At 44.1% G+C, this 17,102-nt stretch overlaps 2 protein-coding genes across 2 annotated transcripts; one reads left to right on the forward strand and one right to left on the reverse strand.

The window, feature by feature from the left end:
- Positions 1–3,140: 3,140 nt before the first annotated feature.
- Positions 3,141–6,429, reverse strand: LOC126558245 (dnaJ homolog subfamily A member 4-like). The gene is made up of 3 exons (XM_050214223.1): positions 6,131–6,429; positions 5,254–6,043; positions 3,141–3,288 (listed from the first exon to the last, which is right to left on the reverse strand). Exons 1-3 carry the CDS (start codon positions 6,427–6,429, stop codon positions 3,163–3,165), a joined length of 1,215 nt encoding a protein of 404 aa, XP_050070180.1. The 3' UTR covers positions 3,141–3,162.
- Positions 6,430–10,337: 3,908 nt separating this feature from the next.
- LOC126567157 (contactin) lies at positions 10,338–14,990 on the forward strand. The gene is made up of 4 exons (XM_050223393.1): positions 10,338–13,784; positions 14,031–14,433; positions 14,527–14,610; positions 14,853–14,990. Exons 1-4 carry the CDS (start codon positions 10,398–10,400, stop codon positions 14,945–14,947), a joined length of 3,969 nt encoding a protein of 1,322 aa, XP_050079350.1. The 5' UTR covers positions 10,338–10,397; the 3' UTR covers positions 14,948–14,990.
- The last annotated feature ends 2,112 nt before the right edge of the window (positions 14,991–17,102 follow it).

The following is a 17,102-nucleotide window of genomic DNA, read 5'->3' on the forward strand; positions in this document are numbered from 1 at the left end:
CATATTCTAATAAAATTTTCAATTTCTGCCGCTAAATTCATTCTAGCAATCCATTTTAGTGCTTGCGCTTTTCGATATTCGATTTCGATTTTTCTCGCCGGAGCGAGAAAATAATGTAACCACAAATAGGAATGAAAAATTTCGGTAATTTTTCTTTATTTCTTTATTGATAGTAATAGAAGTAAAGACGATGGTACTAGAATATTGCTAATCACTTTGTGATTGATTGATTTGTTCATGTTATTATTCGTGTTATGTTTTAACTAGTGAAATGTTATTTTATTTAGTTTAAGTGTTACGACTCCTCCCTTCATCTTCTGATGTTTTACATATTTCTCAAGGCTTTTCCTCCTTGTTTTTTTTTTGTCTATAGACTATGTAGTTCTTACTCTTCATCGTATCGAACCCGTATTCATTCATCGTTCCCCTCCAGTGGGGGGTTAATTATTCCAAGACTAAAAAGGTTCTCTAGTCGACGAGGACCCCCTACCCGGCCAAACTCCCCTGTCCGGATTGGCACCTGGCGGCCGCCAACTCCGGCCATAGGTTAATCCGCCACTGTCTAGCATGTGTTGTTCATCCTCGTCAACTCTTGCATCATCAGCATAGTTATGTTTGTCCTCATGTTTGTCCGTATCCTGTAAAAAGAAAAGCAAAATAAACAACAGACGCATTCTTACCTAAAAAACAACGTGTTTTCTTTCCAACAAATTGTACGTAAGCTCTAATACTCTTCCAAAAAAAAAGACATACATTGTCAGACATTTATTTCGAACACTTGGTACCAGTGCAGGGTGTCACGCGTAATATATCATAGTAATTAAATCATAAACCGAGCATTTTATCTAGTAAAGTAAAAATTGTGGAGTACCAATGGATGTGTGTATTCATTTTAATTTAGGAAACCGAGTGAATAATTCACTGGTTTTTACAGTTTTCCTTGCCCGGTTATTCTTGCTGGGCGTGAAAATGTTCCAACTTACGTAAACTTTACTGTTAGCTAGTCGTCCCTATAGTGGTGCGCGGATACGTATTTAAAGTTCCTTAGCTGGGACCACATTTTGCTAAGATTTAATAAGTAATGTTTTATGCTTCACACGATACGCGTCTACAGTGACCGCCAATAATAAAGGACCACTTTTATGTTCGCCTTTCAAAAAGACTGATTTAAATACTTCTACTAGGTATAAGTTTAGACAATTTTGGTAGAACGATCATCAGCTATTGAACTATTAACTGAATCAATTATTGTTCAACAAAAAAAACCTGAACTATGCTAAAACATTTTTCAACCCATTGAACACCTAACCAATCTCACAGTTGACTTAGAAATTTAGAAATGTGAAAGGATGCAGAAAACTATAAAGGTTTTTTTTTATTTTAATTTTAAATTTGATGAATTTGGTAATGATCTTATCTTTTTTTAGCTATATTTTTATCAGGATTGAAAAAAGCGACGAACAATCATGATTCATCCCATTACAGAAACGTATTTTCAAAAAGTTTTATAAAATTTTACAAAAAAAAACCTACTTAGATTCGTTAAACATTGGCTTCACAATCTCATTGTTATATGTTGTAGTACCTGGTGGTTATTAGCGGTCACTGCGTATTTGTATATATGTATATCGCTCCCTGAACATTGCCTTTCGTGTTTACAACTCTTATCCACTTATCCATCTTTCCGCCCCGTTCCCCTACACTTCCCATCAATTCACAAATCTTAAAACATTATGATAGGGGCGGCCCGCTGGTGTAGGCGACAACGGCGCCGATCTTAAAACGGCAGGACCGGTGTTCAAATCCCATCCGGGGACCGTCCCCCCGTAGTGAGGACTGACTAACCAACTACGGCAATCTAGTAAGCGGTCGTTAAGCCATGAAGAAGAAAAAGAATACATTATGATCTTTGATTATTGTTCGGTGCTTGCATTAATACGGATCGTTTGATTTCCAACAAAGGAAAATTTTTTTTGAAATCATAAAATCGAAAAAAAAACCTAGACGTTGGGAGGGAAACAAATAGACATTAATGCAAGAGCTTTAATACCGGACAACAAATCGCACACTAGGAACGAATGAGGTTTAATTGTGTTGGAATATAAATTAAATTAACCAACGAAACTAATAGCTGCTTCTGTAACCTATGACCAATAAGAGATACGGTCCGGCGTCTCTACAGAGGTGCATCTGGTTCACCTGGGCAGTGTGTGAGTGTGAATGTGTTTCTTTTTGTCTGCTGCCATAGTATGGGATGTTAGAATTGTTAGTCAATACTTGTCTACACTGTAGAACAGTTGTTGTTTTTGTTGTTATATTATGCCTCAGATATAGACACACCCATAACACACGGTGTTGCCTAGTTATTTTCTTGGGCGACCGACAAATTGCCACGTTTCATATAAAGTCCATCACTATTTACAACACACGATTCATCGCCCATCATATTAAATATCCACGGCTAGTGTTACTATTTTACTATTTTACACTGTTGCCTAGTACTGCATTTTACACTATTGCTTAGTATTGCATTTTACACTGTTGCCTAAAATTCGGCATTCCCTATTCGACAAAAAAAAGCTGTAAAAAAATATGATCAGCAAAAAAGGTAAGCTGTGCTCGTTTTGAAAGCTAAAACCATTCGTTTAATTCATACTACGGAGGGACGTACCGGTTCGGATTTGAACCCCGGTCCTGCCGTATGAAGACCGGTGCCGTTGTTGCCCATTTATACAATGGTTGAAATTTGAGTTAAATGTATATTAATGTCGGGGAGGCCCGATGGTGTAGACGACAGCGGCGACGGTCACACGACAGGACCGGTGTTCAAATCCCATCCGGGGACCGTCCCCCCGTAGTTGAGAACTGACTAACCTCACTACGTGGTATCGGCAAGTCTAGTAAGCCATTTCGATGGCCGGCATGACCGGTAGCGGTCGTTAAGCCAAGAAGAAGAAGAAGTATATTAATGTCCCCTTATAACGCAGGAAAGATTCCTTTTCTGTTAAACGGGCATAATACGATCTTAACAGTACTCCTATACATACGCTATACAACAATAAAAAGAATAAACGGATGCGATTCACCGTAAAGGATTGCGATCCATTTTTGGTCATCTTCTCTACTACAAAAAGCAAGGAAAAAACACGCACAGTGAGTGTTTTAACTTGTGTTGCAAGTTTGCATGTGGACGCGTTCGCCTCCATGGTGGAACCGATCGGAATCTCGATCATCATTGCCAGCATCTTCTTCGCTCGCCTTTTGATACTGTTCTGCAGTGAAATGCATCTGTAAAAGAAGAAAAGAGATCGGATCATTTTCAGATTAGATTTTATAAAATTTGAATTATTTATGACCATGGGTCCAAGAGCCGTCATTGTTGGAAATAAATTAAAGGAAATAAAAATTAATTACTTAAGCTCAACATGCTCTGTAAACGAACGTTATCTAAACATGCCTATCACTAGCATTGCAACAGTAGCGCAAGAGAGACCAACAGAACCAGAAGAGAGGAAAGACATAAATCCATAAATGAGTTTGCAGCTTGCGGTGACTATAAGCGTGACATAAGAAGACGTCAATCAGGCATGCTGTTTTTTTGCTTGATCACTGTGCGCGTCTATTCGTTTCGTCACCCAAACGAATTATCTCACTATGTGCCCTATTATCTACGGGTAGTAATGATTTGTGGCAAGGGTGAAATAGTCAATTCAGAGAGTGCTTGAATCAACAGTAGAACAAGCCGATTATAATCTGTGCATAATTAGTCCGAGTTGAAGACGATTAAAGACGTCGTCCAACCTTTTTTATTATATTTTAGGAACTATGCACATACGTCTGGAGGACAGTTTGGCACTTCCATCTCAGATGGTCATGATCTTTTCTGATCTTTCTTCAAATTTACGATATCCTAAACTTTACATTCTTAACTAAGTCAATTCGTGTGCAAGGAAGACCAACGTCGATTCCATAATGCTACCGAGTCTCCAATACGTTTTATGTCCCCTTTGCTTATCGAATAATTGTGGCAAGGGTGAAATAGTCAATTCAGAGAGTACTTGAATCAACAGTAGAACAAGCCGATTATAGTCTGTGCATGATCAGTCTGAGCTGAAGACGATTGAAGACGTCGTTCAACTTTTTTTTTATTTTTTTTAGGAATTATGCACATATTTCTGGATGACTTCATTTTTGGCACTTTCATCTCAGATGGTCATGATCTTTTCTGATCTTTCTTCAAATTTCAATACGTTTTATGTCCCCTTTACTTATCGAATAATTGTGGCAAGGGTGAAATAGTCAATTCAGAGAGTACTTGAATCAACAGTAGAACAAGCCGATTATAGTCTGTGCATGATCAGTCTGAGCTGAAGACGATTGAAGACGTCGTTCAACTTTTTTATTATTTTTTTTAGGAATTATGCACATATTTCTGGATGACTTCATTTTTGGCACTTTCATCTCAGATGGTCATGATCTTTTCTGATCTTTCTTTAAATTTACGATATCCTAAACTTTACATTCTTAACTTAGTCAATTCGTGTGCAAGGAAGACCAACGTCGATTCCATAATGCTACCGAGTCTCAAATACGTTTTATGTCCCCTTTGCTTATCGAATAATTGTGGCAAGGGTGAAATAGTCAATTCAGAGAGTACTTGAACAGTCTTGAACAGAATCAACAGTAGAACAAGCCGATTATAATCTGTGCATAATTAGTCCGAGTTGAAGACGATTGAAGACGTCGTTCAACAATGTTTTTGGTAACTATGCATGCATTTAATTTTAAGGGTCGAGTTTATTCAATCTCAAATAATATTAGTAGTTTGTAGCATTTATTTATCGCTTTCTGTCGCGCTGTTGCTTTCAAATAGATTTTCTAATAATTGTCCCAAGAGCGATAAATCCATTCAACGACAACCGAATTGATTGTAAAATCCTTCCCGTTGTACGAATACTATACCAGGGCTGTAACAATATCAATTTATAAACCGATAAATCCGTGCCAAACCGGTCCAGATGAGATTTGACTTATAGCGATTATAACTCATAACGAGGTTTTTTTTTCATTCCCACAAAATCTGGGCCGAAGAAGACTAAAAACGCGAAAAATCCGCGCGAAATGCAAAGTCCTATAACAGCCTTGCTATACACGAACGAAATCGCAACTAAACCACAAAATATGCAGAAATGGTTTGACCCTGTTCAAATTCCACTTGCATGCCCAAAATTCAATAAACAAAAGCGTACTTACCATGACCACTTCCTCCGCGTCCTCGGGTACCGGTTCCTGCGGCGGGCTGGGAAGACACTTGCGAATTTCAGGCACTATCTCGACCGGCAGCGAATCGGGAAACTGCACGCTGAATTGTATGATCAGTCGTCCCTTCTCTTCCGGCATTTGCAGCAGCGGCATACCCTCGCCCATCACACACTTGGTCGAGAGGTGTTTCACCACCTCGCCCGGATACGACTGAATGACGAGATCACGCCCATCCAACGTTTTGATCACCTTTTGGAACCCGCACAGGGCTTCCGAAATCTGCAACTGTATCTGCGCTATCAGATCATGACCGTTGCGCTTGAACACCGGATGCGGTTTCTCCTCCAGCACCAGCACAATGTCGCCCGGCTGATGGTCCGGTTCCTGGTCACCCTCACCCTTCAGTATGATCCGCTGCTCGTCCACCATACCCTTGAGCACGTCCACTTGGATCAGTTTACGCACCCGTACCGTTTTCCGCCCGTTACACTCTTTGCACCGGTCCTTGTCGTCAATCGTTTCGCCCATCCCGCGACATTGCCGACACCGTTCCTCGCACTGCTGCACCAGCCCCGGAGCGATCTTCTGTACCTTCGTGACTACGCCCGTCCCCCGGCAGGGTGCGCACTTCTGCGCTGCGCCCCGCTTACCACCTATACCCTCGCATGACTCGCAGATAATATTCTTCTGCAGTGTCATTTTGCGTTTGGTACCGGTGTACAGCTCCTCTAGTGTAACGCCTAGCGTGTGTATTAAATTGGACGTCCTTCGTTCGCTTTTGCTAAGAGGAGGGCAAAACACCAAGAACAAAACATTTTAACACTCATACAAATAAAGTAAAAAAAAAAACACACACACACACACTTACCGTCCGGAAAAGGGACTGTTGAAAAACATATGGAAAATATCCATCGGGCTGTGGAAGCCACTACCACCGCCTGCACCTTGTTTGATCGCGGCCTCACCCCCTTCATCGTAGATCGCTTTCTTCTCCGGATCGGACAATACCTCGTACGCCATCGAGATTTGCTTAAACTTTTCCCCCTCGTTCGGGTTTTTGTCCGGATGGTACTTGAGGGCCAGCTTCCGGTATGCTTTCTTTAGCTCATCCGGTGTGCAATTCGGCTGTACGCCTAGGATGTCGTAGAATGCCGTCTCATACACCATGGTTGCTGTTTTTTTACTGGGTGCTGCGTTGTTGGGATGTAATTATGATTTTCCACTGCTGTATGTAAAACAGAAATAGGAAGGAAGGAATTACATGAGTCAGAATTAGAGAAGGGTCCAAAGATCGGTAACTTTACAGTTTACAAATCGGTATCGGTAACTTTACTTTACAGTGAACTTTTTTCGTCACGAACTGTGAATACAGGTCGAATGAATTACACGCCCTGTCCCACCGAGAGGAACAGCGGGTGATGGAACTTGAAGAAATTAGAGAGCGTCGGACGGAACCGAAAGAAAGTTTTATCAAGAGGTATCGGACAAGTCACCGAAATATCGGTTCCACTAGCAGACGGCATCTTGCTACTACCACCTAGCATTGACAAAACCCGGAAGGCTATCCGGCTATAAGCTCAAGAAAACAAGGCACCAGGCTCCGACGCTGTAGAAGTCGAATTGAGCGAAAACGGTGGTGCAGCACTAGAACAGCAGATTCGTCGAGTTATTACTGAGGTATGGGATAGCGAATCGATCCGTTGTTATTGGAACCTTATTATCATCTATCCCATATACAATATGGTAGATAAGCTAGAGTACAGCAACTACAGGGGTCTCACAGTAGTAAATACCGCCTACAAGATATTCTCCCTTATACTGCAGGGACGTAGAGGAGATATATGGAAACTATCAGAAAGGATTCCAAAACGAGAAATCTACCAGTGGTCAAGTGGCGGAGCAGCAACTCTACTCTTTTCCATAACTTCAACTCTCGACTTCAAGGCCAAATACGATAGCATAGCCAGGGTAAAACTGTACGAAGCTAAGAGCTCATTTGGAGTACATACACTGATGGAATAGACATTATTGTTTTCAGGCTCTCTTAAGGGTTTAAAGCGGAAGCTTATATGAGGATCCAGCAGGCAGCGGGAAACCTCGGATTGGAGGATAACAAGGCAAGAACCGACTCTAACTAAAATTGTTGAAATCCTCTTAGCACCTTCGAGAGGATGATGATCAGATGGAATTATTGTCCCGTATGAGTGGAAGGACAATGAAGGAGATGAACTCACTATCGTACAGCGAATTAGCCACGCCAGGCTCCGGCGGGCTGATCATGTAATTAGAGCGACACCGCACGAGCCTGTCCGTAATTTTTTTAGGTCATCTATATAGACAGACGAAGTGTGATAGGCTTATATTGAGATGGTGTGATGACATTGATGCTTCCGCCAGGGGATACTGGACTCCCAGACGCTGGACCGCGAGCGGTTTAGAGGACTGCACGTGCAAAATAGACAGCAACCTAGACCGGCAGGTAGATCGAACGGTATGCTGCAAGTATGAGTAATTCCACCCTTCCTCTGGAAAATTAACATAAACCCTCTACCGTTTATTCAGTGCAGCAAAAAGAAAAAAAAATAGTTCGCTGAAATACATATGAAAGCAGAAACTGTACCAACTTTGAGTGATGGGAAAGTCCTATTTTTTCGAAACGGTGCGGGACTAGTTCATTTTCATAAACGAACGGAACCTGATAGGATCTTTGAACCTGTTTCAACAAAAAATTTAAAGCGTTACAATGTCTGTCTGGGCAGGAGATATCAGTCTTGTATTCTAGTACCTTTTGATATCGTAAATCAAGGAACTGGATCGCAAGTTCCACAAAAAAATAGCTTCACCTGATTTATTTTTCTTAGTTTGACGACCTATATACGTCGCCCATTGAATGGCTTACAAGAATTACTGATATCACGTAGTTTTGTTAGTCAATCACTAAACGGGGTAACGGACCGGATGAAATTCGCTTGGCTTTACAGACCCCAAATAGAACAAGAGTCAACAATGATTTGCTAATACTTTGAGCGTTGCTCAGGACACGAGAAAAGAATTGGAGGGCATGTTTCATAATTCTAATGGACATGTAAATGTAAAAACCTAAGTTGTGATTTTATTAGAACCTAGAACCTAGACCTCGATTGATGGAACGGAACGAACCTAAAAGGTTCGGAATGAAATTCTCATCTCTAGAATGAAGCAGCGATGATGCAGCGATGACCAAGCACACGCAATATGCCGGAAGTAAGCAAGCATGGAAGAGGGCACACGTTCGCGAATGTTCGCGCCGCGCTATGTTTTGCTAGAAAGGTAACGCTCGCTCATGTGGCCACCACGCACCATTCCACAGTAAAGATTCACGTATTTTCAGTGTGGTTACAAAGAATCCGTATTCCCCATTCGTTCCACAGTCGGGGGAATACACGACGAGAACTGAACATAAAAAGTCTTTATTGCCTTAAAATAACCACCAACAGCAGGTCCCCATCGTTTCGCAGTGGAATTTCAACCGTGTTAAAAAACGATGAATTAAATATCGTTCAACTGGTTTTTATCATGGGTACCATTTTCCATCCTGTGGCCTCGTGTTTCCTATCGTTTGCTTTGTAGAAGTTTAGCTTACCTTATACTATCCCGTACTTGGTGCTGCTGCTGGTAGTGGTGGTTGATGATGCCGGTACCACGAATCGTGCCTCGAAAGCGTCTCGTAACTGCAATTGATTGCCAATTCTTTGCACTGCGCACATATACCACACACTAGCAGAACGGATCCGAATCCGAATATTCCCTTCCAATTTCCTGGCAAGTATTCCCAGACGAAGCAAACTCGCCCGTTAAAATGGTTCGATCGTTCTGGAAGCTTCCTTCTTCAACACACTCTACGCACGCACAATGGGAGGCTGCCGTTGAGCGCGCTAGAACAAAATCTGACGTTTGACGTGTGCGGAACAGTGTCAAACAATGGTCCTCTTTTATTCTAGAAAATTGTTTTTTTTAAGCCGTTTTACTCACAATTCTGAATCAATCGACTGCTAGTTTACTATTGAATATGCACGAAAGATTTATTTTGCGAGCAAATACAACCAAAGGTGCGTTGGATTTTTTTCAAAAGAATAAAAAAGCATTAATCATTTTTGCTCGATAAATTGTCAATCTCGGAATCGCTCTGACAAATGTCAGTAAGTGGGCGAAATATTTTACATGCTCATTGCACTTCATCATACTGTCCTTTTAGCTCTGCGAGAAAAAAAAAGTTTATTAAGAAAACCAATGCAAGTCTTTTACTTCATTCAATGCTTCCCTTGCTATACGTTGTAAAAGTAACAACGCTCGTCATATTTGAAAATTAGCATTATGTAAACGGAATGGAATACGAACATTTGAATACATTTGACAACTAGATATCGGTTGAAACGAAAGAAAGAAACAAACAACGTGAAATGTATTCTCATTCTTATTTGAAAACTGAAGTGTTTATTAGAACAGAGTTTTTTTTGTTTGACTGACTGACTGACTGCGTTTGACTCAAAAATGGCTTCCGTCCGTATAATAATGCATTTGCTATGAAATGATATTCTTATTTTAAAATTCAAACAAAACAATTTCTCTCATAATGTATAATTTCTCTCATAAACTATGTTATGTTTTCTATCAAAAGAATATGTTTTCTTTTGATGTTCAAGAGAGGCGAACATAGTGTCAAAGACTCAAAGTCTCTACAAATAAATTTAAAAAATAGATATTTTAGTTTTACCATATCGAGACTTATGAGGGCTTCTCGAGACTTTTACCATTTTTTCTTAAATCTGACAAACAAACTAAACAATAAAGAACGGTATCAATCACAAATAACGACATATATTCAAAGTACCAGCATCCAGCTGTCAAAAACATGACCCAACAAATATGGCGTTGCCGTTGAAGTTTGTTAACCGACCCGGTCCATACTTTGCCGTAATCGAAACAACAATTAACGGTGGAAACCACACCCAGCAAAAATAGCATAGCAGTGACACACGCAGCATCCACAAAGATTCCCGTATTTTTCCCCCACAGTGAAGTGTTTTCTTGTGTGCCGTAGAACCGCGCCCTCCAAAAGTGTTTCCCCAAATGGTTGGCTGGATGCGCCCAACATCATGGCATCTTTGTGTTTTAACCCACTACAATGGTTCGTACTGATCGGTGCCGTCCTGCAGCTGGCAGCTGGCCAGCAAGGTAGTGGCTTGCTGCGCAGCGGAAACAATCCCTTCTATGACGAACCGGAGGACTATCTACTCCAGCAGCAGCAGCGCACGCCCAACAATGTTGACGATATCTTTCTGCGGACGGGTGATATGCGCAGTGCTGAGGATTACTTCTGCCCTGAGCACTGGACCGCCTTCCGGGGCACCTGTTTACGAGTACACAAATCCCCGCGGAAAAATTGGTACGCGGCGCAAAAGATCTGCCAAGCGTATCAGGGCGAGCTGCTGAGCGTGGACACGATAGAGAAGCATTCGTTCGTGGTAAAGCTGCTCGATCGGGACGTGAGTAAGCTGGGCCGTTACTACGTCTCGGCGCGGCAGGTTTCACCCAGCAACTGGGTAAACGCAGACAAAAGCCAGCTAATCGCAATCGAGGATGCGATCAACTACGAGCCGCTCAGCACGGAAGCGAACGACGAGTTTCAGTCGTACTTCGAGGGTGCGAACGTGCGCAACACGATCGAGCAGGATGAAGCGGACGATCCGCGTCGGTTCTACCAGTCCGAACGGTACCGCAACCGAAATAATCTGGTGCTCGGGTTTAACATGCACAAGGAGAAGTGGCAATTCTATCCGGTGACCGGTGACGATCCGTACCTGTTTATCTGCGAGGCTCGCACACTGTACAGTCAGGAAAATTGGAACACACTGTTGGAAGATCGGCGCCAGTTTGATTACGGACTGGAGCAGACCGATGTGGAGCGGATACCGCGAGGTCCTTACTTTATCCGGCAACCGGTGGACACGACGTACGACACCGGGAAGGCAAGCATTACGCGCGATGTGACGCTCAGCTGTCTGGCGGGTGGATATCCAACGCCCCGGTACACCTGGTACAAGGAAGAGTACGTAAAGGACAATCTTACCGTCATACAGATTGATCCGCTGAAGAACGCACGCCATACGGTGAGCGGTGGGAATCTCATCATACACCGACCGTCACAAAATTTGGACCAAGGAACGTACCACTGTACCGCCCACAACAGCTATGGCAAGGTGATGTCCGAAAGCGTCCAGCTGAACTTTGGCTACATACTCGAGTTTAATCTACAACGCGCACCGGAAAAGGGTGAAGAGAACTGGGGCAAAGCGCTGGTGTGCGAGGAACCGCAACACTATCCGGATGTCAAGTTTTACTGGTCCCGCAACTACTTCCCGAACTTTGTCTACGAAGATCAGCGCGTTTTCGTTAGTCACGATGGCTCACTGTACTTTAGCTCGCTCGAGGTAATGGATCGGGCGAACTATTCCTGCACGGTAATGAGCACCGTCAGTGACACTGGACGAAATGGGCCATTTTTCGAACTATCAGTATCTCCCTCTCCCCATTACCAAGATCTGATCTTTGCCAACTCGTTCCCGAAAGCGTTTCCGAAGGTACCGCTAGCCGGGAAGGATGTACGGCTCGAATGTATGACGTACGGATACCCGGTCGCATCATACAATTGGACGCGAAGAAATGGGAATCTACCCCGGATGTCACGGTTGGAGAATTACAACCGTGTGCTGCTGATACAGAACGCAACGGTAAACGACAATGGGGAGTACCTGTGTACGGCAAGAAATGGGAAGAAATCGATCGTGCAAAGTATCTTCCTGAACGTTCAGATGGAACCAAACTTTACGATACCGTTGCGCGATCGTACCAAAGACTTTCAGAGTTCGGTATCGTTCCTGTGCGAAGCGTACGCAATTCCGGATGTTAACTACACATGGTACAAAAATGGAGAATTGATGGAGGAGGATGGAGGTAGTGCTGGTGGTGGAGGTCGCTTTAATAGGGACAAGTACACGGTGCAGGACAATCTGCTGAAGATCAACTATCTCGATCCGGAGGAGGACAATGGTATGTACCAGTGCAAGGCAACGAATCAGCTGAAGGGTGTTTATTCGTCGGCTCAGCTGCGCGTACTCAGCATGAAACCATCGTTCAAAAAGCATCCACTAGAGTCGGAAATTTATAGCATCGCGAACGGAAACACCACTATCCGGTGCGAGCCGGAAGCAGCACCAACGCCAAAAATTGTCTGGAAAAAGGATGGCAATGTGATCGGTAGCGGAGGACATAGGAAGATTTATCCGACCGGGACGCTACACATCGCGCCAACATCGCGTGACGATGAGGGAACGTACACGTGTATCGCATCCAATACACAGGGCATGGCGGAATCCAAGGCCCGGCTGATAGTGTTGCAGGAGTTGCGCTTTATCGAGCAGTTACCACCAAAACAGATCAAACAAATCGGTGAGATGCTGTTTATGCGCTGTGACGTAACGTACGATCAGCTGCTGGATGTCGCGTTCGTTTGGACACACAACGGTCAACTGCTAACGGGGTACGATGATGAGGATGAGCAGCGGCGCCATCAGCAACCGACAGGACCGGCCCCAGATGGTGCCCGCATCCGTATCCACTACAATACGCTCGAGGTGCACAATCTGACGCTCGTCGATGGAGGCGAGTACGAGTGCATTGCCAAATCGTCCGTTAACCGTATTGTATCGCGAGCGACTGTCCTCATCCAGGGACCACCCGGGGCACCGGGTGCGGTGAAGGTGATCGAGATAAAAAAAACGGAAGCACTGCTCGAGTGGACCAATGGTAACGATAATGGACGTCCGATACTTTACTACAACATACTGGGACGTACCGATTGGAACCGCACGTGGACGAACGTGTCGACGCACGTGATCGCCCAGGAAGCGGACCGTTACAATGGCCGTCGACAGGCAACGGTCACCGATTTAACCCCCTGGTGTGGGTACGAGTTTGCGGTCGTAGCCGTAAACGATCTTGGTCTGGGGACGCCCAGTCTACCTTCGCCACGATACAGCACCCAGAAGGATCGGCCCTACATTGCACCACGAAACGTTGGTGGTGGTGGTGGTAAGATCGGTGATTTAACCATCACCTGGGATCCGTTGCTGCCGCACGAACAGAACAGCATCAATGTACACTACCGAGTGTTTTACCGGCTGCATGGGCAGCGCGAATGGGCGACCGAGGAACTGCAGCGCCAGGGCAACGTGGGTAAAGCGATCATACACGTGCCGACCGACAAGTATTTTACACGGTACGAGGTAAAGGTACAGGCAGTAAACGATCTAGGCGTCGGACCGATCAGCGAACCGGTGGAGATTTTCTCGGCGGAGGATATGCCACAGGTTGCGCCACAGCAAACGATCGCACGCAGCTTCAACTCAACCGCACTGAACGTTACGTGGGTGCCCGTTTCCCAGACACGCGAAACTATTCGTGGCAAGCTGATTGGACATCGGGTAAGTAGAGAGATGTGTGAGCATCACATTGTGTTCGTTAGGAATCTGACTCGTCAGTCCAGTGAGCGGATTCAAGGTGTTAGGGGCTGATAGAAATAGAAATGCAGATTCATTCATTCAACTGAACGATTCATGCAAATTCATGAATCTTAACCAAATTCAAAACAATAGTCAAAACGATTCGCTTTACTAAATCACCTTTTGTTTTCTCTTCTCCACGGAAAATTCAAATACTGTCCAATGTAGCTCAAGTACTGGAAGAAGGAGCACAACGAGGAAGATTCGGTGTACTATCTGTCGCGTACCACGCGTCCGTGGGCACTCATCGTTGGTCTCGAACCGGACACGTACTACTTTGTCAAGGTGATGGCCTACAATGCCGCAGGTGAAGGTCCAGAAAGTGAACGTTACCTCGAGCGTACCTATCGAAAGGCACCGCAGAAGCCACCGTCCTCGGTACAGATCGCCGGTATCAATCCGTCCACCATTCGGGTCACCTGGCGTTACATTGCACCGTCCCAGGACGAGGAACCGGTGCAAGGGTACAAGATACGCATCTGGGAGAAGGATCAGGACATGTCGAGCGCCAACGATACGGTCGTACTGGTTGGACGGAAGCTGGAGAAGTACATCGACAATCTTACGCCAGGTAAGGAGGATTTGCGGAACTTATCCACCATCCTTACAGTAGCGGATGTGAAGTGTCTGGTTAACTAATTTTGTTAATCTTTCTGGCCCACAGGGAAATCGTACAATCTACGTGTTCTTGCGTACAGTAACGGAGGAGATGGTCGCATGTCCAGTCCACCGATCCAGTTCCAGATGGGTAAATAATCGTGCGCTATTTGTTTGTTTGCTTTTATTTTCAACACATCTCACGTCTTATACGTCGTTTTATACCACACGAATAACATTATTGAAATATATCTATATGTATAACTGTATCTCTACCTCACAAAGTCGTACACTTGCACACTCACACATTCTCATATACACACATACGCACAAAATTAAGAGCTGGCAGCAATCCCTCCAACGATTCGCATTTGTTCTCTTTCTTCTTTCCAGGCATTACCCAATCACCCCTGAACAGTGCCAACAATCTGACCGTTTCGATCGTTACGTTGGTCGCGTTGTTGAGCGCATTGTTGTGTCTCCCGTAGCCAACCACAGCATGCGGATCATATTTTTCTTTCCAAAACCCGCCTCCACTTGTTTCCCCGTCACATTCCGTCACAGCCATTCCAGCGACTCGGATGCGAGGAAACAAACATCTGTGACCTGTTCGAATCTCTCCCCACCACACCCTTCCATCCTTCGGATCTTGGTGGGGGATTTGTTGGTGATTAGAAGTATTGAACGTTTGCAACCATTGCCTTTTTCAGAGCGCCATCCGCAGGAGAACCTCAATGATGTCTCTAAGCTTAAGTGTAGATTAGCGTAGGTTAGAACAAGGAGGGAAGAATTTCATGCAACACCTGGCGAGTGAGGGTTCTTAGATAGAACGGTATTTTGACGTTTTCGGTAGGTATAGTCTATATTTACAACAAACAATTGATCAACATCCGTCCGTAGAAGTAAGTAAAAAAAAAGTACAGTTTTGCAGCTAGACAGATCCGTCCGATGTAGTGAGAAGTGCAGCGAGAAAGCATGACACGAAGGTATACACAGCTTAATTTACAAAACAAAAACGAACGGTACGAAATGCTCTTAAATAAACTAATCAAACGAACGATGGAAACGGTACATCAAGCTATTAATCGTTTACTCTCCTATTCTGAACATCCGCAGCGGGGGGTTTTTTTACCAGCATTCATTGTTACAATCAGGCAGCAAACGGTGTAAAACAGTAACGTGGTAACGTACGTTGTAATGCACCTTAAAGAGCACGCCTAAATGTATGCAAATGCATGCTTAACAAATGGTTCGTGTCTATCTTGGCCGTTGGTTGTTGGCTGATGAAAGCTGAATTTTGAATGCACATCGAGGGGATGCTTACAGGTCAATGAACCGCAGGTGTGCAACCCTACCAAATAGGCAAAAAGGTACACTAGGCGAGTTATGCAACGTGTTGCACTGTTTTTTTTTTGTTGAAATGGTATTACGATTTGATCTATTTATAACTATCGCAACATAATAAAGCAGTTGAAGTAAGACAGGCTTTCGATTTTTTTTCGCTTCTTTTTTGCTGTCGATAGTACCATAGAGAGCAATTCAGGAGGAGAAGATGGGAGAGGGGTGAGTGATATATTTAGGCTTTTTAATCGGTGCTTTTTCACGGCATCAGCAATATACCAGCACACCCGCACATCTCGGTAGGGTGGCTGAATAAACGAGAGCAACACGTAAAACAACTCTATGAACAGTGATCAGACGTGCTAAAGCGAGATGCAAAAGAGGGGTATCCAACTGCTACAGTTACACTGACACACACACACACTTACAGTTGCGTGATTATGCGTGCTAGATCGTGCGTGCGCTTGTTCTATAGTGCGTACGCAATGTAAACACATGCAACTGCCCGTGCAAACGTGACATCCTTACGCATTGTTGCCGCAGCAGCCGAATGTAGCATAGGGTTCCGTTGCAATGTGTGTGTGAACGAGACGCACGATCGTCTTATCCTTCTGTTTGCTTGTCTTTTTCTGTGCTCAAATAGACAAATAGTTCACCTGCACAATGCGCTATGCCGGCACGGGGCTCTGCTGTAGGAGTCGAGCATGTCATGCGACATGTGCGTGCTTGTTGCGTGAGTTTCCCCTTTATGCTGCGCGAGCGTAGTTGCAGACTTCCCCTCATTAGCTCAATAGCTTGATCTAGGCAAGGCATAATTGTTTTGGTTTTCGGTATATTTATATTTGTTTAGTTTTACCAAATCACGCATTTTGCATTTAAATGTAATGCTTCGTTGGAGGAGTCGTATAAACGAACCATTCGAATTTATGGGTGGCACACACACACACGCGCGTGCTCACGCACGCACGCTCGCATGCACATACGTACTCATCACCCTCCCGGTAAGAGGGCAAACAATCTTTAGCGACCGTTGGTCAATACGTGCAGTTAAACAAAGATATGCGACTGAAGTAATGCGGTGGAGCGAAAGAGAGAGAGAGAGAGAGAGAGAGAGAGAGAGAGAGAGATGCAAAATGTGTCCTGGTTGTTCCAAAACACTTCTGCGCCGGTGTACATACAGGCTTATTGCTGTGATTCCGTTGTGCGTGTGTGTATGCAATCCTCAACATTAAATGATTATGATGCTTCAGTAAAGGTAGCCCTCTTTCATTACCTCCTAAGGCTACTTCAAAGCTACCCAAG

Source organism: Anopheles maculipalpis, chromosome X (assembly GCF_943734695.1).
Source record: "Anopheles maculipalpis chromosome X, idAnoMacuDA_375_x, whole genome shotgun sequence".
NCBI lineage: Eukaryota > Metazoa > Arthropoda > Insecta > Diptera > Culicidae > Anopheles > Anopheles maculipalpis.